A 26,614-nucleotide genomic window follows, 5' to 3' on the forward strand; every position below is an offset into this window, starting at 1 on the left:
CAGATATTCAATAGTAACAAACCTTAACACAAACCATCTTCTGAATGCATGTAAATTTGGTCTTGAATATTATCACTCCAATAAGGGCATTTAGTTTTTGCTTAAGAAAACAGTCCATTTTGCATGTTCGTAATTCCATTTCATTTACAAGTACATGTATCTATAATTTGCAGATTTAAAATTACCATTTCTTTCGGGACCAAAAATGTCAAAAAATTCATTTCTATTTATTTACTCAGTTAAATATCCATACAAACTGCATTCAAGTAACTGAGTAGCAGTTTTACTAACTCATACAAGCATTATTTAAATATTTGACTGTATACACATGTAATTATATTTGAAATCCATATCATAAAGTATGAACTATTCATAGAAACGTACAGGTGTGCTATTAATGTGACCTTTTGTATTGTCATTGTATAGGTATATATACATGTATATACATATTAGAATGTGCTGAATTAATGTAAATTCGTAAACATTTGTTTATGTAACTTAATCGGGAGTATTTTAAGATAAATTAACCAATTTTTGCAGAGTGTACGCCTCTTCATCAATAAAGAATAGTGCCATGGCATGAGTTCATTAATTATATAAGACATATTTTTCTTGAAATACCAAAAATATCATTATTTAATAGCATTTTTTTTTTGAATTACATTTTCCTAAATGATATTTGTTTTAAGGTAAGAATTGTTTTGTTTTAGTGTAGATCTGCTTGATATTCAATTTGTTTTCAATGTCTGTGCTGGACACAGACATTTTTAAAGAGTTCATGCTAGGTGCTTTATTATTATAGTTACATGCATATTGTGTGTTTTAATGCTTAGAAGATCAAAGATCCAGAGCAGGTTGTTTTTTGTTCTGTTTGTTTGTTTGTCAAAAAGAAATGTATAAAAACTACAGAGATTTCAGGTTCTGTCATAATCAAAACTTCATGACAGATACTGTAGGAATTAGTTCAGTACAAAGAGATGAATTTTTGCAAAGACTTGTTGTGAAACTATTTGTTATCACTTTATCTAGTTTCTAAAAAAAAAACTTAAAAAAAGGGGGGAAGGGGGAATATTTTTGCTTGTTCCATAGATAGTATTGTGTAAACTACATCTGAAAATGAATGTGGTAAAGCTATATTGAAAAGAGCTCAAAACAAAGCTTTTTGACATCATTCTGTCTTAAAAAGATTATGTAAAATTGAAGATTGAAATACATTTATACACTACACAAAGCCACATATCTTGCTACAGTACATGTATTACAAAGTATTTGTGCATGTGCACCATACAAGTAAGCTGTCCATGTTATGTATTTTGAATATTCAGCAGTTTATTGATAAATGTTGTTGATGTATGAAGTACATTCCAAGCCTTGTTGTGGCATGTCAATTTTTACCACTATACTTTTATTTGAATTTACTTATCCAGAAGATTTTGTATTGAAAGGTGTATATACAATGATGCATATCAATTTTTTTGTTCCTTTCCCTTTTAAACAGATATTTTTAATGAATATGGAAGGTTGTGTATTTTTTTTTTACGGAACAAGTCAATTAAATTTATTTATGTTGAAAATTAAGATGTTTTGTTATTCGTTTATCAATTAGGAATTTTTTAAGGTACAAAACACAAATTCTAGACGCTGTTTAGCTAGAGCACCAAAGAATTTGGTGATAAGTCAATCACTAAATTTTATGTTAGAAAGAAAAGGACTTAGGAGGCTGTCCTTGATCAAGAAAATTGTTCTTTGTACCACAACTAGGAAATTTAATTTGAAATTTAACTAAAAACTTACGGCACACCCTTTTACACACAGGCAATTTATGGTTAAAGTTTAATGAAGACTACACCAAGGAGAGAAAATATTTCCACATAAGGACATTACACAGAGGTGTTTCTTTTTCATCTTGTAGAATTTTTTTTTCATTGTGACTGCATACTATCTATGGGTGGAGTATAACCCAGATTTGGCCAAGAGAAGAAAAACAATGTATTGTAAACCAACTTTTATTCGTGACGACTTTATTTCACGATTTATCGGGGGTAAAATTGTTCGCGACGATTAATTTTCGCGATTAAAACTTTTTTTGAATCTGTTGTTAATACAACAGAGACTTTCAGGACCGGTTCGCGGTGAGAAATATTTGCGATGACGATGCTCTCGCGAACCTCGCGAAAATTTCTCGCACGCGAATAAAAGTTGGTTTACAGTATTCAATAAAAAGTCAAATGATATAAGACGTCAAACAGACAGACAGATTACTTTAAGGTACCAAATTGTATGCTGGGTAGATACATTTTTTTCTCCCAATTTTATACCCCTTAACATTATCATTGCTAAAAGATGCTCAATAAGCCTTGTGTACAGTTCAGAATAAAAGACGTAGAAGGCATGGAACCTACATGTATATGTCTCTTTGCATACAATTACCAGGTAATTTAAAATGAATAAAGAAATCAATATTGGGAATTAAAATTCAATATTTTTCATTTAAAAAAATACACATGTGCTTGGCATCAAAAACAATGATTTTGACAACTTCTTTAAATATCCCCCTGAAATTAAAATAATGATATGTAACTTGGAATTAAACTCATGATAAAGTACATTTGTATTGAGATGATTTTGCTGGAAAATTCAATGAATCTTGATTCACACATAACTACATGTACATGTATATGTAATGAATAAAACTGGTAGAAAATATAACTTACTGAAATAAATTAAGAGTTGGCATCATTAGATGCGCACATTCATGGTTTGTCTTGCATTTTATGCAAAGAACAATGTCATACTTAATTAATTCACAACTTATGGAGAGAACAATCATAGGCATTTAAGCCTGCTGTTCAATCCAGTTCATTAATTTGAAAAGATATATTTTAACCCAATTCAAATCTTATAAAGTATGCATATTTAACATGTAGAACATTGTTGCAATTAATATTCCACATGTGGAAATATCTCCTAATTTTTCACAGCTAAAATAACATTTCTATACACTACTCTATCAAATAAAATGACGTATTAATTTGCAAATTATGTGAACAAAATTTTAACGTTAATTAAAAAAAAAAAAACAATCTTGCAAGCAAGTAAGTGTTTTCATAAAAATATCATACTCTTAAGGTTGATTTTTGATTCGGTGTTACATATTTTGATTTCGACAACTAATCCAAGAATCTTAATAAAGTTCATTTCCTTATTGCATGAAAAATGTCCATTCCTAATCGTTTGCAACTGTTGGATGTCCCAGGCCTGAAATCAGACTATCTCTCTTTCTCTCTGGGTTTTCCAGTCCGGCTGGCAATGAACACTTCTTGGACTTCTCACATTTCACTTTCTAAAAGAACAACCCACAACTAACTTCTACTCCATAGCTCTCTTTATTTCAGGTCCTCTTCTAATATTTGGCTGCTTTTCACTTTCATTTTCCTGGATCTTGATCTAAACCACACCAGCATCACTTAACTTCTCTACATCATCACCAGTCATCATCTAAATCATCACTTCAGTCATCATCTAAATCATCAACTCAATCATCATCGTCTTCATCATCACTTGGAACCACCTCTTCATCTTCTCCATAAAAGGACTGTGGTGAGCACAGCCAGTTCAGTAGAATAATGAGGATAAACACAGTCAGTCCGTACAAAGCAGTAAAAATGTGGTTTGTCTTGTGATGAAGAGAAAATCCTATGTACCTGAGGAAATAAACAAAGATCCAATATCAATTTTGAAAAGAATTGAAGCAGCCCCAATTTTTTATTTTAAAGTTTAAAGTTGTTTTGTAAAACATGGTCATGACACTGATGTGAGACATTTAATGATAATCTGACATTAATTATAATGAGAGAAGACTATACTTACCCCAGACTACATGTAACTATGACATCATTGACCCCGTCGTTATCAAAGTCCCCCACAATCAGAGGGGCCGTGGGGTGACAGGGGAGGGAGTGTTCTGCCAGGAGGTTACCACTCACCAAGTCCACCAGGACAAACTCCGAGTAACCACTCAGGGCCACCACATTCTGGAGTAAACAAGTTTTAAATACTTTATGTATAAGTAAACAATTAAGTCAATTTTATAGATCTTACAGTTTTTTGTTCACCTTAAATATGCTAACTACCAAACAAAGATGTTAAGAAATTACAAAATAAAATAATTTTTTTTCAAATGATTGACAATTTACACTATACATTGATTAGGCATATAAAATGTTTCATCCATAGAAAAGTATGTTTAATCAAAACACAAAAAATGGAATACATACCTTCTGACCATATACAGGGATAGACATCAGAACTCGACTAGGCCAGAATTCTTCCATAAATCTCTGGTAGGCCGGACGATCTCTTTCCTTGTTCTTCTTTATATCTACTGAGGCCTTAGCCCAGTTGGCTGGAATGGCAACCTATAGAGTTATAAGAGATCAATTACTTTAAACATACAATCTAACTTCATTATCCTGATCTCAATGCTTCCAAAAGAAAAACTTCTTAATATACCCATGGATTTGAGATAATGAGGCCCTTTCTGAACACAAAATTTCTTAAGTTCAAACTTAAATATGAGGAGGATTTAAATGATACATGTACTCATATGAAAACATCCTAATAATTCTTCTTGTATTAATAATAATTGTGATATTATTTGTGATCTATAATCAAAAAGCTAGAAAGACAAGGAATAGTTTACCATCAAGGATGGATTGTCAAATGGACATGTTTGATCTGATGCTAATGAATGCTGCTAAAAAAAAAAACATTCCTCTGTGGCCATATAAGCATGAGTTCTATTGAAATTTATCAGCTTGCTGATGATTTTCTGTGCATTTATCCACATGCAGTTATAAGATTTCCCAAATTAAAGTTGTCATTGTTTATTACATGTACCTGCCAATTAACATTTCCTTCTCTGTCCCAAGACGACACTCTGCCAACCCCTCCAAATGTAATGATGTCATATTTATGTGAGAACTTGGGAAGATGGTGACCCATTAAGTATCTCAGGAGTCCCGTTTTTCTTGCAACACTGAAAACAGACAAATACTTGCATCATTAACCAAACTTGATTTCAACTTACTGAACTAAAACACATATTAGTAATACTCAATGCGCATGTTCTTTGCATGTTTCTTTGAGCAAATCTCAACAGACATTTGGAAAAATGGAAATATAAATGTCTAAAGCAATATAAATTGATTACAACCAGTTTTGAATTGCTCAATCATTAGGTGAAATATTTAGTATTTTTGGTTACCTCTTTTCATTGAAATAAATACAGATGTCACCTATCAATGATTTGTGAGATGGAAGTTAAAGTATTCAAGTTCCAATGTTGATATCTTGAATTCTCATTTCTCAATATTTCAGAGTTATCAATCCCTCTTCAATTCAAAATACTGAGGTTAGACTTTACTTTCATTTTACCTTTTGGCAATAATGGGTGGTAATTTCTTCAAGTTATCTTCATCATAAGCCCAGGAGGAAGTGAAGAACAAACGAGTAATCCGACAAACTGGTAGCTGCTCAATCCGTTCCTTTACTGGATTAATCCGCCAGATCTCAATATAACAAGGACTGTAGTCATCCTGCTGACCCCAGAGGACCTGTTCAATTTCTCCATCTCCGTCAATGTCCAAGTACACCGCCCCATCTCCAGGAAGATGCAGTTCAGTGACAGGTCGTCCACTCAGTAGATTCAGGACCTCTATACCATTGTGGGTGTGGATAACCACTGAGTTGGGATTTTCTACATGTTCGTGATTACTGTGTGGTCGGTGTCCACCATAGGCATATCCGATAACGTGTTCAGGGGTCAAGGCCATTCTCTGGGAGGAGGGCGTGTCCGGCTGGCTGCTCTCTTCTGATTTTCTGAATCTTCCCAAGGTCAGCTTTGTGTCCTCCAGACTTCTCCAAAGATGAGGCTGTAAATAAAACATTTTCCAACATAAATATCAGTATATCTGAAGAATAGATTATCACTGCCAAAAACCTTAAGGCTTGTAAGCCAATGTAAGGATAGTTTAATTTGTTCATGTGTCGTACTCTCCAAAGACAAGATTGATACTACCGTGTATACTCGCCTATAAGTCGGTCCGCCTTTAAGTTGGTTGTACTTTTTGAGTTTATTTTGGAGGGATTTGCAATTGACCCGCCTATAAGTCGGTACAACTTTTTGACAGAATCATTTGACATTTTATATCAATGCACTGATGTTTTTAGCTGTTTTAATTAATATTTTTCGAAATAACGCCGATATTTAGTTTTTAATGATTAAACAAATATTTAATGCACAAAATAAAACCATTATAATAAGTGAATACTTGTACTGTTTGTATAATCTTTGAATGCATAAACTATTCTAAACAAATAGGCTTTGTTCTTCAGCAATTGTCTGAAATATATATGGAATGCTACATTTCACTTTACAGAAAAATACCAATATCTTGATGACTCGCCTATAAGTCGGACATAGAGTTTTGGACTAAAATTTAACTCCCAAAATACCGACTTATAGGCGAGTATATACGGTAATTAAAATATGGCAAAATGTAAACTTAAAACAATAAACTGCAAAATTCATACAAATGCATATCATATGCATGGTACTGGGACAAAAATGTATGACCTTAAAAGAAGAAAGATCTTTTCATGGAAAGCATACTAGTACTTGAACTCAACTTAGTCAAAATTGTGGTGCAGCTACCATAACTATGATATTACAGCATTAAAACATACAGTAAAACTGTTGAATTCCTTCTTGTACATTGTCCAGGGAGCCTCTCCAACATGGAGTCGGTGTCTTTTTAAAGCCAGCTTCCAGTGGTGGTCTCCATGGATATCCTACAAAACATTCATCACATCGAGAGAGGTCGGAGGAAATTTATTTATTCTCTTGAAGAGCATTACAAATTTCAAATCAAATATGTATTTCTTGCATTAGTACCTTGACGTTGGTTGCTATTTCTCCAAAATCCCCAGGTAGGTGGTGCCACCGCACTGTACCGTCTAATGCACTGACAGCAAAGGAGCTAAAGTGGGTCAGGGTGTTATCTTCTGTGGAGTTACTCTGCTGATCTTCTGTCTGATTTACACTATGAAGGTATATATATAGTACATGTACACTCAAACCCCATTATCTTAAACTCAATGGGACTGAGAAAAAACTTCCGAGACAGTTTAATTTTCTGTTCATATATATGTTTGTAAGTATAGTTTTTAAAAATATTGTTACCACAGTGCCCATATTGCCCCATAGTCAACAAGAGATGTTTGTAAAACACATATGCCCCCTTCCCCAAAATAACTGAAATTTTTCGGAGTCCAAGGGGCATAACTCTGTGCTCGATCCTACCCGAAACAACACTTGACCTAGATATTTTTATGATAAATCTGTATACCAAATTAAATTAAAAATGAAGGGAGACATAAAAATAGCAAATATGACCGTAAAAAAAAAATGTAAACCAACTTTTACCAAGGGGTATTTGCGAGAAATATCTTTATCTCGAGAATAATTTCTTCCCCCTTCGACCATAAAGTTTGCCATCTAATTTTAGAGAAAGTGTCCTCAGTCCCAAAAATTAATTGTCAAATATTGATTTCAAGCTGAAAAATCACAAATAAAAGAGTTCTTGAGAAGAAGATTTTATGATGATCCCACCCTATTTTTGTCTTTTCTTGATTATCTCCCCTTGGAAGGGGACCTTGCCCTTTATTTTAACAATTTAAACTCCCCATCTCCCAAGGATGCTTTGTACCAAGTTTGGATAAAAATAATAGTTGCTCTACAGTTATACGCAATCTTATAACTGTTCATTTTTTTTTTATAAGTATTTTTTTTATAAAATATCACAAATCATACCCTTACAAATCCTTACTTTTTAGGGGTGGTTGCATCTGGTGGTGCATGCACTAAGTGTGTAAAGCTACCACCCACAATCACCAGTCCCTGGTCAGTTTTCTTGACATTATGGGCTGTGATTAAGGCCCCCATGGCTTTAACCGTGTATGTCTCCCTCACACGACTGACATCCATAAACCTCTTATGCCACAGTAACTCCAGATTGTGATTGTAGCATAGGACCTGCCAATCATCTGTCACAACCACAACAATCTGAAAAATACTTATATTCTGGAAACCAGTGGGAAACATGGGATAATTTGCATAATAGGTTAACTAAACTGTGATTTCTTTAAATATTTAGTCTTTCAAACAGTTTAGTATGACTCAATAAATGGAGAGCATTACAAACCAATAATTTCATAAATAAAAACATTCCACAATTGACACATTAAAGATAATTAATTTCATAAAATGATCTGATTTTCATGACTTGCATGATTTGATATATTCTGACCATCAAAGTTCTTTCATGTAAATTCTTCAATAAAACTAATGTTCAAGTTCCTCTTAATATAGATAGCATCTACAGTCTTTAAACATAACTCCTGTAAATTAAGTAACAATATATTAAGTCAATAACCTTTGTTCTGACCTGTTTTCTTATTTGCATCATGGAACTGTAAGGTATGGTAAAGCCTGTCTCCATGGCTACAGGTCGACTGACTTCGGTGACGTTTATGGGTAGGACTGCTCTTTGTTTGACAACAACATGAGGGAGTGTATCGTCCTCCTCATCTGTCACAGGGTCTGGGAGGGCCAGAACATTTAACCTGTAGAAATCAGGTTAACTTTATGGAAACTGCATTTCTTGTCACAATCACTGACTTCCGTTACTAGATACTTAAATTTTTAACTTATGATTAGTACTGTTCTAAACTTAATTAAACTAAGATTAAAGCAAAAAGTATAAAAATGTATGCTTGTGATTTTGTTGTTGTTGTTGTTTTTTTTTTTACACTCTTTATTTTTTCAAAGAACTGTTATGAACAAATTTCTTAACAATATAGCTATTAAATACATGTCGTCTTACTTAAAGTCATGAGTTATCAGGAGGATTTCATTTGTTCCATCTCCATCCAAGTCTGTTATCATAGGAGAGGGGAGACGGTCATCAAGTGTAGGGTATATTCTGTTCATAAAATGGAAATAAAAAATATAATTTTCTTTTGATCAGATGTTTTTTTAAATGCTTTCTTTCTTTCCTTTCTTTAACCACCTAATGTCAATGCATAATTTTTAATATATTATCAATCAATGGAAATGAACTATCAAATTTATTATAATGAGCAAGCATATGTCTTTTAAGAAACAAATTAGCATGAGTGATCTACATGTAAATATGATAATCATCATGATCTCCTGTGAGGTAAAGAATACCCTGAACACTAACTTGTTGGTAAAATGATGAGGTTCACTTCTTTTCCTCCAGACTGGTTTCAGATTATATGAATCACTGGCTCGGAAGAGGTACGCAATGACAGCACACAGTAACATGAATATGAAGTGATTGGCATTGATTGATTTCAGCTTCTCCCAAAGAAAATCCATCACAAATGTTGAGTCCTTACATCATCTATATTCTATACTGAATTATGTACAAGAAAAAAATGTTTGAAACTCACTGTAAAATTAGCTGGACATACAGGGCTGACTGCTAGTGAAAGTTATCAGTTCTGCCAAAGTTGTATAAGCCCGAAAAAATAATTGTCTTTTATAAGTTCCTTTTAGCAATATTTTGAATGGGGATAGCTTACTATATATTCGATCCCAGACTTATAAGCTGATGAATTCTACCCGTTCGTTTGTTACACTTTGCAACCAGTAATCTTAGTTGATATGAGAGTTTTATCAAATATTTGAATTCAAATTTATGAAAAAAATTTACTCGTCCAGTCGGGCTTCAATACATGCTAATCTGTTCGCCCCTGAAAAAATTTGTGCGTCTCAGGCATTCAGGCGCATGGTTATTTCAAACACTGATTTAAAACATGTACCATTCATGAAACTTTTTCTTCCCTTCAAATTTCTGATACATATTAAGTTGTAAATTCTTTTCATGTATAACATAAAGTGCATGTAGATTAGAAGCACAAAACACATGCCAGAACAAGAGAGGACATTTCCTAGTGTGTTGTATTTTAATTGGACTCTCCAAGCCTTAAATATTTATACATGACTGTATTGTTATTTAGTAAATGCAAACTTTTACATGTAAAATTATAAGTTATTGATGTTTGAATTTCCGCATAAATTTATCGATAATATGGGCTATAAGTCAGTATATATTGATGTGTTACATCTATTGATAAAACTGTCCACTTCTGTGGTAAAAATACCAACTGAATACATGTGAAAGAAGGTCTATAGTATAGATACTAAGATACACAGGAACTGTGGTAGGTAATATATAACAGTAATCGTTAAGATCATTAGACATGACCTACCTATTATTCATAACTGAAATAATCACAGGTACTTGGGTCGTGGTTTATGTAGACTTACTTCGATCATGAGGACTTGAGTAACTGTTGTTGAACTAGAGTAACATCGAACCCGATATTGTTTAACTGGAGTGACGCAATTTTTCTACCATAGTTCTACCAACGGAAACACGAGGGTAGACCTATGTCAGAAAAATTACGTCACTCCAATTAAACTATATCGGGTTAGATGTTACTCTAGTTCAACAACAGTTACTCAAGTTCATGATCGAAGTCAGCCAATATATAAATATGTATGTACCCTAACCAGGTCCAGTCCAAAGACTATTTCTACCTACGTAGGTATTAATAGCTACGTAGGTATTTAAAGCTACCCAAAGTAGCTATTTTTACCTACTTTATATAATTTCTGCATTTTGCGACCAAAAGACAAAACGGCGCAACATGGTGAATACCATATTTTTTGATATGGTTACACTAATGATGAATACGACAAAAATTTTGCCAAAAAATGATTACTTCCTAAGTCGGCAATTTTACATTAGTTTCTATGCAAAATTGATAATATACGAAGTTTTCATTTTTTGGCCAAATTTTTGTCATATTCATCATCAGTGTGACTGTATCAAGAAATTTTGTGCTCACCATGTTGCGCCGTTCCAGCATTTGGCTACAAAATGCAAGTAAAGCAGAAAGTAGGTAAATATAGCTACTTTGGGTAGCTTTAAATACCTAGGTAGCTATTAATACCTACGTAGGTAGAAATAGTCTTTGGACTGGACCTGCTAACCAGCTATTGATATGTACTTTTTTAACATTATAAACTACGACCCAAGTACCTGTGGAAATAATAAGATGCTTACTTAATGAACTTGAAAGACAATTGAAATCTCGTATCTTTAGGTGTTTTAACTAGTAACTACTTTTCTCACTGCAATTTACGTCTATTTTCTGTTTCACAGCCGGCATACACTTAATGGGTAATACCAGAATATTTCGTAAAATAAACAAATTTTTGATTTTAAAAGGTTTCCTTCATATTATTTTACTTTTATGGTTTCAATGTTGTTCTTTCAACTGATTTTAAACATGAAAATCCTTTTATTTATTGCCTAGTATTTTAAATTTACTACAAAATGAATTGCATTACGACTGAGTCATTGAACAACCTGTCAAATTTTCAAGATGGAAGCGTTCTTAGCAATTTTTTGTCTTTGGTTGTAAAATTTTGTATATTTAAGGTCTATTCAAGCGAGATTAAGAGAAATGGATGAATACGAGGATGATGAAGGAAACATGTGGGACGCTGGACACGATGGAGGAGATGTAAATGCCTCTTTTATTTAATTTTCTTGTTTTTAGAGGCATGTTGTGTAAAATTGTATATTCAACTTTAGTTTTGAATGCCTCTTTCTTTGGTGGAAGAAAGTAAATATATAGATATACATATATCAATGATCAAACTGTTTTTAAATAGGCGTAGATGCAGAATATTCATTATATTTCGAAGGAAAAGGTTCAATATGAATTTCTATTGAAATATAGCTGCAATAATGCCCTCTCCGATTTTTTTCCTCTGTTATTTTCTGGAGAGGGCTACAATTCCACAGCATCTCCGTAATGGTGCAAAAATATTTTGTAAATACTGGCGACTGCAGGCAGAATAAATTGTTTTCACAATCAACTTACTTCTAATAAGACGAAATTTTTATTCACTGTCGACATCAAAGCTCGTTAAACGCGAAAACCATGTAAAATAAATCTTTTCATTTACTTCAGCAGCCATGACAGTTCACGCGTGACGTAGTGAGACTTGCATTTGAAATTTAGAACAACTCAATAAAGCAAATGTCAATGTTTATAAATAATTGTGATGAATAGTAACACTAAACATCGATAAATAAAATCATTCCATGTTTCATTTTTTTGTAAACACCGATATTTAAGCTTAAAATAAGGTTATTCCAAAGAAATCCGCTCCCTATTGATCCTTAATCTCATTGGCTGTCCCGAAATAAAATCTGTCAAGGTCAGTAAACATGGCGGATAAATTTAAGTTGTGATGTTGACATACACGAAAAATACTGATATATGGATTGTTCTGTATATTTTTGGATCGATTTATGTCTGGGATAACTACATTTTGGAAATCCAGGTAAGACATATAAATAAAATAGCCGTTTACTAACAATATAAGCCCAAATCTGTGCAGGAGCGAATCGCTCCCGCTCTGCACCATTACGGAGATCCTAAGGAGTTGTTGCCCTCTCCCCCCCCCCCCCCCCCCAAAAAAAAAAAAAAAAAGGAGAGGGCTACATTATTGCAGCTGATTAAAATAAAGACATGATACTACACTAAAGCATCTGGTCTCTAGTCATTTGAAATAAGTTTATATAACCAGTTTGTACCCAAATGAACCTCTTACCATGGAATCTGGATATGGGTGTAAGTAAGCTGCAAATCTGTAGCTTTCTGGTTTGAAAAAATTGGATGGATGACCAGAGAGCTAGAGTGCTACCCATAGAAAAAAACATGTATTTATTGCATACAAAAAAATGTGCTTCGTTCTGGATTAATTTCTCCAAATTCTCATTATCATTTTTTTGGAGAGCTACAGTTCTGCAGCTAGATGTGGGTTAATAATCAGAGAATGTTAAATCCAAAGGAACCCCTAATTTTGTTTTCCTCTTTATCCTTAGTGTCCATGTTAAATGAATGTTTGATCCAGAAGGGGAAGGCCCCTCCCCAAATCTTGTTCAGACTTCGAATTTAAGGATTTTTTTATTGTTAATAGTCACCAGAGGAAGATGAAGAGGATGAAGAAGAGAAATTTGCTGCACAGCAAGAGTGTTTGGACTTATTTTCTTGTAAAGATTACATTATGGAACCAGGAGTGTTTGGCACTCTGAAAAGGTAATGGAAAGGAAAGAAATTAAAAATGTGAAAAACATTGATGGATTTTTTCCCTCTCAAGATAACCTTTAAATAAAAACTTTATAAATATAAATAAAAATAATGTAAGGTTTGTCAGTTAATGGTGAGGTGGAAAATTGGTAGAAAAATTGAATATGGTTGCATGTTCTCCAGATTCCTGCAAGCTGGTGGATCTCCAGAAAAAGTTGTGGAGATGTTGTCTGATAATTACACAGCTGTAGCCCAGACTGTCAATCTTTTAGCTGAATGGCTCATTCAAGCAGGTACAGAGATCTGGCTAAATTTTGGTCATTCATGTGTGTGGAGGCACCAAGTACCAATTCTGTAGGATTTATTTACTAGGATAAAGAAATCTCAATGATTTTAATTTTTAGTTCCTGTGAGATAAGAAGCTTATTAGACTGAAACTAGTACATGTGCGCATTCATTGTACATGCACATCCAGTGCATAATTTTAGAGATTAATATTTGTTTTTATGTTAATGAAGATAATTATTTTGGATAAATTTTTAAAAATGCGTCTTTGAAAGTGCAAACATATTATTCATTAGTAAAAGTTTAATAATTGCTGACATGTGGAATAGACTGAATAAAAAAAATTGATGTTTACAGGTGTGGATATCAAAATTGTACAGGAAATGGTGGAAAATCATCTGAAGACAATGATAATGAAACACTTTGATCCCAAGAAAGCTGATTCTATCTTTACAGATGAAGGAGAGGTAATAAAGAACATGCTGTGACTGGCTCACAGATACCATTTAAAATAATTAGAAGAGAAACAAAATTTACATTGAATTGATCAGCTGATTTAATTACTCTGTGTATACTTATCAAAGCCATAGTTATGCATACAACTCCATACCCACAAATTGTGCTAAATTTTGAAGGTGTCAATTCATATACCAGGGCCGTTTAAAAATTATGCGGATTCTGCTATTATTTACTCTTACAGACGTCATATAGTTATGAAATTGCACAGAAATATGTATCTTCAAGATTCCAATAAATTTTGGGCAAAATTTCTATATTTTAAAAAATTTCTTCTAAAATTATCACTGTGTTGATATCACTGATGGAGAGGTATGGAGCACAACAAAAAATTGAAAAAAAAGCATGAAGAATCCAAAATTTAACTCATTAGTTTTTCAATAATTCGCGATTTTATATGCAATTTTCTCAAATGTATCTTTATATTGTTCTGTTGTTATGTATTAAGATTTCTGATGTGATATTTGAAGTACCGGTACTAACAGAAATATTGTGATTTTTCTCCGATATGATTCCTTTGAAATTTAAAACGACTGTGAAAATGTTGTTTCCTGAATTGACGGAGCACCACATTTTTGTTAAGTTATGTGTAATGCTCAAGATATCGCCAACATAGATCCAAAATATGCATAATAAAATATGTAGTAAACTAGGGTATTCGTGACATTTGTCTTCAAGTAGCAAATTGGAATTTTAGATCGTTAGACTTCTATAAAAAGGCTTAATGGGAGGGCGGGAAGAAGATTATCGAGGAAAACTTTATCAGGACAGTAAAGAACGTGATTGAGAGTGACCAATGCCACAAATTATCTCATTAGTACCTGCAGTTTTTAGTTTTAAGAAAAATATATGTTTACTTGTTTTATAGAGTTTAAGGTTGACAAGAAATGGTGTATGGATGTTGAGTAGATAAAGTAACTCAAACTGTACAGGAACTTTTGGGAAAATGTTGAGAAAATGAAAGCTCATATTATTTTTAGAATGCCCGTGACGTCGAAGATTTTGCTGCTCCGTGACTTGATAATATGTCCTGAAAAATCAATCAAAATTGATATCAATTTATAACATTTTGATATGAAATTTTGAAGACCATATAAATAAAGATTCTTATATATAATGTATGACATTTTGCACGATTATGTCGTCAAATATTTCTTCTGTGCAACAAGTCCACGTAATTTTTTTAACTACCCTCGTACATGTATAGTATATTTTTTTTATAAATGTTTTGCAATAGATAGAAATAAAGTCTCAATCTGAAATTTTTAATAGTACATGTAAGGCAAAAAAAAATTAATCAATAGTTTCTCAGGCACCGCCGCATCAGTTCAAAAACGGCCGCATTGATCTTTATTGACATATTGAAAAGGGAAATAACTCAATTTTCTATTTTTCCAAGTTGAAAAAGAAAACCGAGTTATTCCCCTTTTCATAAACGCCAAGAAAGATGTTTTTATTAGAGAAACAATATATTTCTTCTAAACCTAAAGTATTTTATCAGTCAACTTTTAAATAAATGTTTGGAATAAGATTATTTAATGTTAAATACATATTATAACTAATTTTTGAGAACAAAACTTAAGAATTAGTAGATATTATCATTTTACTGCACAAATGACTTACAAAAAAGGTGTAAAAACCTGCTTCCAAAAAAAAAAAAGCCTGCCTGCCGCATTGAATTTTGAATTTGTTGGCCTGAGAAACTATTAATTAATTTTTTTTGGCCTAAGATAAAGCTATTTACCGGTAGTGAATTGCTGGGATACTTGTAGACTCCTTCATGGTTGGCTGAGATGATTGAGTTTCCTACGTGGAGAGAATTGTTTTACAAACTGGCAGAGGAGTACCCAGACTGTCTAATGCTTAACTTTACTGTCAAGGTATGGTATTTTGAAAGTCAGTAGGTTTAGTTTCTAAGTTGTTCATGTTATTATGACAGTTCTTCAACCAACTTAAGGCAGACTTCTCAAGAATGGCATAAAACAAAAATAAAACAAAAAAGAAATCAATAAAAACGTAAGATTGAAATCCATAACCAAAAATACATATCCATTATAAACAATACATGAATTAATGCAAGTATTATTTTCTCTGCAGTTAATATCCGATGCTGGCTACCAGGGGGAGATAACCTCTGTGTCCACAGCCTGCCACCAGATTGAAGTTTTCTCCCGAGTTCTGAGGACATCAATCACAGGGATGCTTGAGGGAGGGGAGGAAACAATCACCAAAAATCTCCCAGAATTCACAGTTTGTATTAAATTCCATAGTGTTACCATATATGTATTTAGAGTGTGACCTAATGTAGATCACTAAATTTTCGCAAGGTAGCCTATATAATCTGAAAGAATACTTATATATGCAAGAATGATACAAGCAAACTTTCTTGCGTCATTATGCAAAAATAAAGTTCTCGCAAATAAAAAGTGATTTAAAGTACATCTACATGTGTTTTATGAATTATTATTTGGTTATTTTATTACTAGAAAATGGTTTGCCATGGAGAACACACATACCTGTACAGTCAGGTTCTGATGCACATTCTGGCCCAGGAAACCAAGGGTGGATCTAACATTCGGCGGTTATGTCAGGAATTACAGAAAAGTGCCCAGGCTAGGTCAGAAAAATTATTACTGGAAATGTACATGTGTAACATTTGGTTGTGTATTCTTATACCGGTGAATGCTCTCTCAGAAAGCAGTTTCTGCTAACTCGGGACCATTAGTTTATTATACCCCCCGCAAACGAAGTTTGGGGTGTATATAGGAATCACCTTGTCTGTCTGTCTGTCCGTCCGTCTGTCTGTCTGTGCAAACGTGTCCGGTCCAAATCTTTCTTACGGAGGGACATTAGAATCTACTACTCCACACAAAGATTGCTCATGACCTAAGGGTGTGTCATGACCTTGACCCGAGGTCATTTGGGGAACTTCAAGGTCACTGGAAGAAAAATTTCATAATTCGTGTCCGGTCCATATCTCTCTTATGGATAAATTTGGTAGGTTCTCATTTCACACAAAGATTGCCCATGACCCAAGGGTGTGTCATGACCTTGACCCAAGGTCATTTGGGGAAGTTCAAGGTCACTGGAAGAAAATTCATAATTCATGTCCGGTCCACATCTTTTTTATGGGCAAAACTTGGTAGGTTCTCATTTTATGCAAAGATTCCCCATGACGTAAGGGTGTGTCATGACCTTGACCCAAGGTCATTTGGGGAACTTCAAGGTCACTGGAAGAAAAATTTCATAATTTGTGTCCGGTCCATATCTTTCTCATGGATAAAGTTGGTAGGTTCTCATTTCACACAAAGATTGCCAATGACCTAAGGATGTGTCATGATCTTGACCCAAGGTCATTTGGAGAACTTCAAGGTCACTGGAAGAAAAATTTCATAATTTGTGTCCGGTCCATATCTTTCTTTTAGATAAACTTGGTAGGTTCTCATTTCACACAAAGATTGCCCACGACATAAGGGTGTGTATTGACCTTGACCCAAGGTCATTTGGAGAACTTCAAGGTCACTGGAAGAAAAATTCCATAATTTGTGTCCGGTCCATATCTTTCTTTTAGATAAACTTGGTAGGTTCTCATTTCACACAAAGATTGCCCACGACATAAGGGTGTGTCGTGACCTTGACCCAAGGTCATTTGGGGAACTTCAAGGTCACTGGAAGAAAATTTTCATAATTTGTGTCCAGTCCATATCTTTCTTATGGATAAATTTGGTAGGTTCTCATTTCACACAAAGATAGCCCATGACAATAGGGTGTGTCATGACCTTGACCCAAGGTCATTTGGGGAAGTTCAAGGTCACTGGAAGAAAAATTTCATAATTCGTATCTGGTCCATATCTTTCTTATGGATAAACTTGGTAGGTTCTCATTTCACACAAAGATTGCCCATGACCCAAGGGTGTGTCATGACCTTGACCCAAGGTCATTTTGGGAACTTCAAGGTCACTGGAAGAAAAATTTCATAATTCATGTGTGATACATATCTTTATTATGGAAAAACTTACTACTGAAAAACCCAGCGGGGGATATTTTGTCCCGTTTGGACAGTTCTAGTTTGTGAACAGTGTTTTCCCCAAGCCATTTTTGCATGGCGGTACCACCATGCATTCATGATCTCCCGCCATGCATCACATGTTGCCGCCATGCTTCCCGCTATGCATGAACTATTAATTGTGTACCATTTTAATGTTACCAGTTACAAATCTTTCAATAAAACAAATCAAATCACTAGAATCCTAGCATGTACTGTACACATTTTGTGCACCTGTTGTGAACATCGATGCGAATCACGGCAAGGGGTATGATGCAATAATAGGCCTAGCTGTCACTTTTTGTTTATTGCAATTTACTGGTATGTTACTAAGTATCAGGGTTTTAATTAGTTAAAAATTAATTTATAACCATAAAAAGTAATTAATTGCTATCAGAGGGTGTACATGGTAAAAGCAATACACTTGTTAATGCACATGTGGGTTTTTTCCAACATTTGCAAGTTGTTCTATAAATAGCATTGATGCTCCAACATAAAGAATGATTCATTAGTTAAACTCATAATATTTAAGACATTTTTTGCATGAAAGTGCTGAAAATAAACATTTCTCATTAACATAAACAATGTTTATTTACTTTATGAACTATCGCGAGGTACTTAGTTCAAAAACATGTGCTTTTAATACACCTTCACCTATATTCAAAAGTGGGAAAAATCAAACACCAAATGAATCTAAATAAGTTTTCACAATATTTACATGTAAGCATTAGTGCTACATATTAACGAGCACCCTTTTTGTTTCAAGACAACTGCAAAAGTAGGGACATAAAAAAATAATAATAAAAAGGTGGAGGTCTCTGTCTATTTGTAGAAAGCAAAAATAACACAATACACAAAACAGTAAAAAGACAGTGGGTTTATAGAAAATTATAAAAGAGCAAATATTTTTTTATTAATTCTATTTTTATTTTTAAAAGAAACTCAATTGTTGAATATTTTTTAATTAAAATTAACAATTTGTTCAAAGTGTATTTATCATTTGATTAAATAATGAATTTGTATTTTTTCATTTAAATATATATTTAGTTACATGTACAATTAACTTAAGGACGTTCGATCCTGAGATTTTGAGCGTATTTTGGTCAGGTCCTTTATTTATAAAATTCTGCATCATTTTTAAGTTCTAGCATTAAATCTGAATTCTACAGTGCAAATTTAACTACAGGTGACTCTCGATCTCTCTAAGTTCAAGGGACCGGAAGAAAACTTCGAGAGATCGAGGGGGTTCGAGAGATAGAAAGTAATTAAAATCCGGAATTTTCAGTTCTGATCATAGAAGTTCTACTTTTACAGATACCGGAAGTATATGTAAATAAAGTCATTGCACGTTTTCAATCCTATTTTACAGGTAGTTTACTTGATATCAACAAAAATGATCGTATTTCGAATAAATAAATCGAATTCCCAAAGTTTCAATATCTATTTATTCCTATTTCATGATTACATAAAACCCGAATAGTAATTGTCGGATCTATTCCGAGGCTTGATCGGGTCCTTCACCTGAGTGTTCACCAGATTTTTCTTAATCGGTATTCAGACCTTGGGAAACGAATTTCTTGTGCAATATTTGCCATTCTGGGATTATGTAGACGCTATATAATCATAATGAAAGTTCATAGTCTATAGGAACTTACTGAAACGAACATCTATAAATTAATTTCAAAAAATTATCGTCTCGGTTTTAATTCAAAATAAGTGACTTTGTTTATAATTTACCCTGTGAATAATAACCAATTAATTATATCAACACACGGACGACCCACAGGTGTAGTGTCATCTATGTAAACACCCAATTAACACCTCCATGCCAGCCCAAGGCATTCACTGTTTCCAGGTAAGTCCAGGTGGCATTAATTTTACGCTTGGTTGGCGTGTATACACGCGCAATCAAAACTTCGAGAGATAGAAGTAAAATTCAATGAAATATGTGTAACGGGACCCAGATTTTGGTTTGAGAGATAGAGAACTTCGAGAGATAGAAGTTCGAGAGATCAGGAGTAAATTTGCTTAGTTATATAGAGGGAAAAAACGGGACCGGAGGTTCACTTCGAGAGATCGGAGTTCGAGCCATCGAGACTCACCTGTATATCCAATGAAAAAAACGTGATTAAATTCCATTCAAGTAGAATTAAGCTAGGGACTATATTTTGTGGCAGAAGGTTTTTTAGACAAAAATGATAATTTTTTCAATTTCGAACTATAACATTACTCTTAATTTTGGATTCCTATTTTTCTATCCTGGTTGCACACAAAGCTGTTTTTGCAGTAAAATGTGTTATGCTGGTTCAGAAATATCTATTAAATTATTTCTTATGAATTTTATCAACAAAGTGTGACAAATACAGTCAATATATTCTGAAAATCTGAGAAAAATTTGAGCCAATTTTAACGTAAAATTGACACTTTTTTAGTAATATCTGAAAATTTACATCATATACCCCCACTTTTGATGTTCTTTTCTAAATATTCAAGATAAATTTGACCTATTTGCTTAAAATCAGAAAAAGTTTAAGACTTTAAATTAATTTTCTTGCTTATTAAATTTTCAATGCCAGAAAAATCACTTTTTATTAGTGCAGAAAGGTCAAATAATTGATTATGCGATGCAATTTGAAACTTTTTCTTGGTCACAATTTTTAAGTGTCTTTTTTAAACAAACTTAGAGTTCATTTTATTTCATGCTTTAATTGGATAAAAATATTGGAGGGAAAACGTCCAAAATTTAATTTTTAATCAAGATACAAATTTCAGTGCAGAAAGGTCATATCAAATGTACTGTAGCACCAAAAAAAGCGTATTGACCCCCATTTTTTGATTTGAATTTTAATTAAGCTATGTATGTAGAAACTAAAGATATACTTGGCAAAAAAAGTTTAAGACTTTAAATATCAGGATCGAACGTCGTTAACCGACACACGTCGTGCGACGTCAAATCAGCGAAATTCCTCCCATGCATCAAACATTTTCTGGGGAAAACACTGTTCAGAATATAAAGCTTATTCAAAAACAATAGTGCAAATGTATGCTTAATTGTTTTTGATTTTAAATTTTTGCCAAATAAAATACATTTACAGTATATGTATAAGGTTTTTACCACTCATATAATTTTATGATAACCCTGGATCAGAATTCGGTCTTATGATTTCAAGGAAGTATAAATTGAAAAATATATTGACACATACGATTTTATGTTGCTTACTTCTTGCAAATTACGGTATTAAATTAATTTACAAGATTAATTAATTTACCTCTCTGACATTTTATTTCAGAGAGATGGATGTGACCCCCATTACTCTGGCCCTCAGTGGGGCAGCTGCTTACCCCAGGGCTTGTCAAGCCCTCTCCTCCATGTTGTCCAGAAATGCCCTGAATCCAGCAGATATCACTATTGTAAGCTATTTCAGATTTCAGGAAAGAAATATATATCATAGTAAAAGAAACATCACTATTACTAAGTGTTTTTGAGTGGTCCTTTGTTTTATTCCAGTTGTACAAAATGTATATGGAGATGAACCCTCCTCCTGTTGACCTGATTCGAGTTCCTGCTTTTTTGGGTACTGTGTATTACTTTTTTTTTAAAAATTGAAATATGAACTCTTATTACCGGTATATTTTATTATGCCCCCCTTTGAAGAAGGGAGGGCTTATTGCTTTGCTGCTGTCTGTCGGTCCACTTAGTTTCTGTTACTTTCCGTTCATTTTCTTCATATTTCAGATAAATATCTAGGTCAAGTTCTGTTTTGGGTATGATCGTGCCATTTTTGAGTTATGCCCCTTGGACTTGGAAATATTCCAATTATTTGCAAATTCCGTTCATTTTCTTCACAACCGTTGCACATACTAAAATGAAATTTGGTATGTAGATATATAAGATGAATATCTAGGTCAAGTTCTGTTTTGGGTACTATCACGCCATTTTTGACAGAGTTATGCCCCTTGGTCTTAGAAAAATTCCAATTTTTTGCAGTTTCTGTTCATTTTCTTCGCAGAGATTATACATACTGAAATGAAATTTAGTATACAAATTTATCAGATTAATATCTAGGTCAAGTTCATTTTTGGATACGATCGAGCCATTTTTGACCGAGTTAATCCCATTTGGACATAGAAAAGTTCCAATTTGGTGGGAGGGGGGCATAAGTGTTTTACAAACATCTCTTGTTAACTGTTATTTTTGCTACAAACAATACTGAGTAATAATTTGAGATTTAAGCAATTTTATACATGTATTATGTTTGGAAATATAATATACATTGATATAATTTTTTTTGAATATTTCTTAGAATAGAATATTTGACATTTACGAAGATGAATCAAAAAAAGCCCACTACGCCTATCTACTAGCTAATTACCACTTATAATACAATTTTGATTTTTTTTTTACGTAATCTGTATTCGACCTTTTTATTGTATTTTTATAGAGCTTTTAATTGATGCCCTTTTCAAACCTTCATCCAGAGTAAATCCTGAACATAAATCTAAGTATATATTTGTCTTGTCCTATGCAGCAAGTGTCACAGAAGTTTATAAAAAGGCAAGTTCAACTGAGAGATTTTTAAATGCCAAAAGATCAATTTTTGGCTTTAATTTATGGAATAATTTTAGCAATATCTTTTTTGTTCAATTTTGCTGGAGCTATGGGGAGGAAAAGTTTATTTTTAATAAGTTAGTGGAAGAAATTTGCATATTCTTGTGCTTTGCATTATTAAAAAAGTAGTAGGTTGATAAAAAAAATTGTATGTATGTATGATTTAAGATGTATGTACTATTTGCCTTCTTAGGGTCAAAGAAAGAATATCAATAAAGATGAGCTGAAGCCCACAACTCAGGCCTTAGAAAGAGTGCAATCTCTTTGTGCTGAGAATAAAAGCTCATCCGAGCTTATCTCAGACATCAACACACTCTTCCTTAATATCAAGTAGGTCTACTTCTGTTCTTCTATCATTTGAATCATGCAAAGTATTATCATTTTAAACAAAAACAAAGTAACAGAAAAAGTACTGTTCAACTTTTAATTGTATGAAATCATCTTTGGTTCTTGCACCTTTAAGATTTTTTTTGGTGTGTGTAATTTATCAGAAAATGTAGGGCTGTGTCATGTCAGATTCACATGCCCTATCATCATGTTTGATAACAGAAACAAAATTATTTTAAAAGGTAATACTCTATATTTTGTTTGACAGTATTGTTCTAAACTATATCTGAATCATCAGCTTGCTTTCATTTTGACCAGATTTCCAGTGATAGCTTACGGAGTCCTACGCTGGGTGGATTACACCGTATCAGATGCCAGTTATTTTAAACTCAACACAGACCACACTCCTCTACACCTGGTTCTAATTGATGAAGTGAGTTGTGTAGTTGTTGAATATAGCAAATTACAATTCTTTGGAATCAACTTACATTCATATGTACCAAATTTGTATTAGTAGTCTAGCTGCTTCTTTAATTTGGAGAGTTTGTTCAGGAACAAAAACCTCTGATTAAGGAGATGTGACTGTAATTACAGTTTAACTTTGGTGTCACAAACACTGATATCTCAAATACCATGGATATCTCAAAGGGAATTGGAAGTCCTAAACACTTATTTTTTAAGTATTTAACCCTTGATATCTCAAACACTTGAATGTCTTCTTTTGCACTTCTCATTGAGTTCAATATAATGAGGTTTGACTGTGCTATGTACAACTTTTCTTGCATTTTTATTTCCTCTGAAGAAATATATAATTTTTGTTTTTAAGAAAGGATTGGCTGAAGAGTTTTATAAAAAATCATTTGTTAAAGAATAATCTTACCAATTACAGATTGTTACAAACCATACTCTTCTACATCAACCAGCCCTAGACCTCTTTATCAGAGTGTTTGAGTCTTCATTTGAGGATCTAGAGGTGCTTTTTAGGGTAAGTTTGGAAGAAATAGAGAATGTGGTTTACAACATTGAAATTCTTTCCTACCGTTAATCTTATTTACTCATTATCTCAAGTGATTTATAAATGGATTGATCCTCATTGCTTGGAATTTTTGTATTACATGTTGTAAATTGAAGAATAAACTGTACCAGCAATCTCTTTATAATTGTTTCTTAATTTCATTTTAACATTGCAGTTGGAGCTTAAGAAGGCTGTCCTAGACCGAATGGTTCATCTCTTTAGCCGTGGCTTTGTCATTCCTGTTGTGACATACATCAAAAACTGTCTGGACAAACAAGACACAGATATTTCACTCATCAGACATTTTGTTACTGAGGTAAATTTTTAAAATAATTTGATGAAATTTTATGCTTTAATGCAAGTTCTTGGGTATTATAATTCTAATGCATATCTGATAAATACAGATCTAGTAAAGTAGTCTGTGTATATGTATATTCTATTCACTTGAGCTATAGTCTTTTATTAGGTTACAAGTATAGCATGAATAAATCATTTTACAGACTAGTAATCAGAATTCAAAAGTTGTTACAATGGCTTGTCTTCTTATTACGCGTATGCACTAACGCGCAGTATTCAATTTGTCGGCACGGCCAGGTGTGTTATAGGACGGAAGACATCCAAAAATATTAATTCAATGCTTATATTTACATTCTATAATTTTCCTTCTTCATAATTACTTATTTCGTTAATCTTAAATAGGGATGGGTATCACCAAAAATTTCGTATCGAGATATATCATGATTTTTTCCAACAATATCATGATAATATCATGATATTTTTAAAAGCAGTTTTTACAATGATTTTATATGAAAAGTCATTATTTTTCTAAAAAAATATGCCAGAAAAAACAAAATTTTACTTTCTTCAAATTTTTATGTATATAAAATCAATTATGTTTGGAGGCCTTTCTTTTCATTTTTTACAACATTTTTTACACTTCTGTAATTGTAATTTGAAAGATTGAACAAATAAATGAATAATTTCTGGACTTTATAATATGTACCTAAAGACCGGTATTTAGATCTCCGTATCACAATACGTATCATGCAACAAAAAATCGCGATACACCGGTATACCGATAAAATCGCACATCCTTAATCTTAAATGTGAATTTAGAGCCATTCAAAACTGATAGATGTAAGAGCCGTGACATCAGATGACGTTAAATGATGTTGCAAAGTTAAATAACGCAAACACACATTATGTTAATTTTTAGGTTTATTTTTCAGGGTTATAGTTTTTCATTAAATTAAAATAAAATATTTTACATTTTGGTGTTCCTAGAGTATTGAAAAAACTTATAGTTCCTACTGTGTATTCTAACGCGCGGTGACAAGGTTTCGCTTGTGTTAAAGAAATTTAACGTCGTGGATTTCTAATGGATTTCATAAGGAAAATTACACTGAATGTATATATTAAACCTTGTGCATTTGTTATTTCTGACCAAAGGTTCTTTGCCATGATGCACATTATTTGATTGAGGGATAAATATGAGTCATGGTGAGCATCACTTCTAAAATTCATCATTTTTTAAGTAATAATAATACCGTTATTGTTATCCCATATTTGCAGGTTCTGGACATTATTGCCCCTCCCTACACCCCTGAGTTTGGCCACCTGTTTTTGCCCCTAATAGAATGTAGGGACATCACAGGTTCTATACGATCAGATGATGGCAGTGACCCTGTCTCAGAGTTCATATGTAAGAATATTGTAATCTAAGAAGTACATATCTGAATAATATATTGTATGTGCATATGCTTCCATATATAACAAAGAATTTCTCTTGAAAAAAAAATTGTACACAATAATAATGGGGAAAAGGTTATTCTTTCATTCCAATATTTTCTGATGCAAAAAATTCTTTTGTTTTAATTTCAGTGCATTGCAAGTCATAGTGTCAAATATCTCCATTGACATTGTGCTAATTTATATCTCAAATGGATCGGTGGGAACTGGCCCGTGGAATTTCCAAGAGAAAGTGATTTTCATGTGATGAAAGGTTCCAGGGCTTACTGGAAAAGAAAACTTTCCATTTAGGACCAATCAGACTGCTTACAAACAGGAATGTAAACATTTCTAAATATAGAAAAGCAGTGTCATATTTTTAAGAATGTTATTTTGTTACTGGCATGTATTTTTGCATGTTTTATGTTGTCATATAAACTTGCCAATAAAATAAATGCTAAATCTATCTTTGACATAAACTACTTCTTTAATTTATTGTTCGAATAAATGTTTTGATTGGCTGCATAGTCAGTGGTAAATGGCAATACCTTGTGAGATACCATTTACCACCGATTGAATTCTTTGGTACAGTCACGTAACATTGACAATGCCATCATTCCAGGTAATTTTTTATTGTCTGTCACTCCTGTGGTGTCTTTCAGGCCAGTATTAAAAATATGTAATCAGCTGGTATATATGTACTTTTAAGAATTACATCAAGATTTATTGTAGATTTACTTGAAATATTAAACAAGATTTGCATGCATGTGAAACACTGAGTCCCCCTGTATGGGAGTCCATAGCTATTAAAGGTGAAAGTTTCTCAAAT

General features: G+C 33.0%; 2 protein-coding genes across 3 annotated transcripts; one reads left to right on the forward strand and one right to left on the reverse strand.

Moving 5' to 3' along the window:
- Positions 1 to 3,067: 3,067 nt before the first annotated feature.
- On the reverse strand, positions 3,068 to 9,496 carry LOC134244004 (uncharacterized). Of its 2 annotated transcripts, none has more exons than XM_062726251.1 (11): positions 9,306 to 9,496; positions 8,946 to 9,044; positions 8,496 to 8,685; positions 7,890 to 8,125; positions 6,956 to 7,103; positions 6,748 to 6,852; positions 5,437 to 5,933; positions 4,900 to 5,038; positions 4,278 to 4,418; positions 3,871 to 4,034; positions 3,068 to 3,704 (listed from the first exon to the last, which is right to left on the reverse strand). In XM_062726251.1, exons 1-11 carry the CDS (start codon positions 9,461 to 9,463, stop codon positions 3,536 to 3,538), a joined length of 2,046 nt encoding a protein of 681 aa, XP_062582235.1. In that variant the 5' UTR covers positions 9,464 to 9,496; the 3' UTR covers positions 3,068 to 3,535. The 2 variants fall into 2 exon arrangements, with proteins under 2 accessions (XP_062582235.1, XP_062582236.1); XM_062726252.1 differs by having other exon boundaries at positions 3,069 to 3,704; positions 8,508 to 8,685.
- A 2,040-nt stretch (positions 9,497 to 11,536) lies between these two features.
- Positions 11,537 to 26,234, forward strand: LOC134244005 (negative elongation factor D-like). Its single transcript, XM_062726253.1, has 16 exons — positions 11,537 to 11,682; positions 13,151 to 13,269; positions 13,444 to 13,553; positions 13,903 to 14,012; positions 15,834 to 15,941; positions 16,159 to 16,311; positions 16,548 to 16,678; positions 21,397 to 21,517; positions 21,615 to 21,681; positions 22,549 to 22,661; positions 22,909 to 23,045; positions 23,361 to 23,475; positions 23,932 to 24,027; positions 24,233 to 24,373; positions 25,630 to 25,759; positions 25,939 to 26,234. The coding sequence occupies exons 1-16, from the start codon at positions 11,623 to 11,625 to the stop codon at positions 25,953 to 25,955; spliced, it is 1,728 nt and encodes a 575-aa protein (XP_062582237.1). The 5' UTR covers positions 11,537 to 11,622; the 3' UTR covers positions 25,956 to 26,234.
- The last annotated feature ends 380 nt before the right edge of the window (positions 26,235 to 26,614 follow it).

This window comes from Saccostrea cucullata, unplaced genomic scaffold (genome assembly GCF_032062105.1).
Source record: "Saccostrea cucullata isolate Sc308-1 unplaced genomic scaffold, CSIRO_AGI_Scuc_v1 ctg3, whole genome shotgun sequence".
Taxonomy (NCBI): Eukaryota; Metazoa; Mollusca; class Bivalvia; order Ostreida; family Ostreidae; genus Saccostrea; species Saccostrea cuccullata.

What these genes read in the sequence shown, in the direction of transcription:
- LOC134244004 (XM_062726251.1), bottom strand. Translation starts at nt 9,463, where the DNA reads ATGGATTTTCTTTGGGAGAAGCTGAAATCAATCAATGCCAATCACTTC. An exon ending in GATGCAACCACCCCTAAAAA is followed by an intron (nt 7,104 to 7,889) that starts GTAAGGATTTGT and finishes ATACCTTCATAG; the next exon opens with TGTAAATCAGACAGAAGATC. An exon ending in ATAGTTACATGTAGTCTGGG is followed by an intron (nt 3,705 to 3,870) that starts GTAAGTATAGTC and finishes TTATTTCCTCAG; the next exon opens with GTACATAGGATTTTCTCTTC.
- LOC134244005 (XM_062726253.1), top strand. Translation starts at nt 11,623, where the DNA reads ATGGATGAATACGAGGATGATGAAGGAAACATGTGGGACGCTGGACAC. An exon ending in CTGGACACGATGGAGGAGAT is followed by an intron (nt 11,683 to 13,150) that starts GTAAATGCCTCT and finishes TATTGTTAATAG; the next exon opens with TCACCAGAGGAAGATGAAGA. An exon ending in TGCTTAACTTTACTGTCAAG is followed by an intron (nt 15,942 to 16,158) that starts GTATGGTATTTT and finishes TTTTCTCTGCAG; the next exon opens with TTAATATCCGATGCTGGCTA.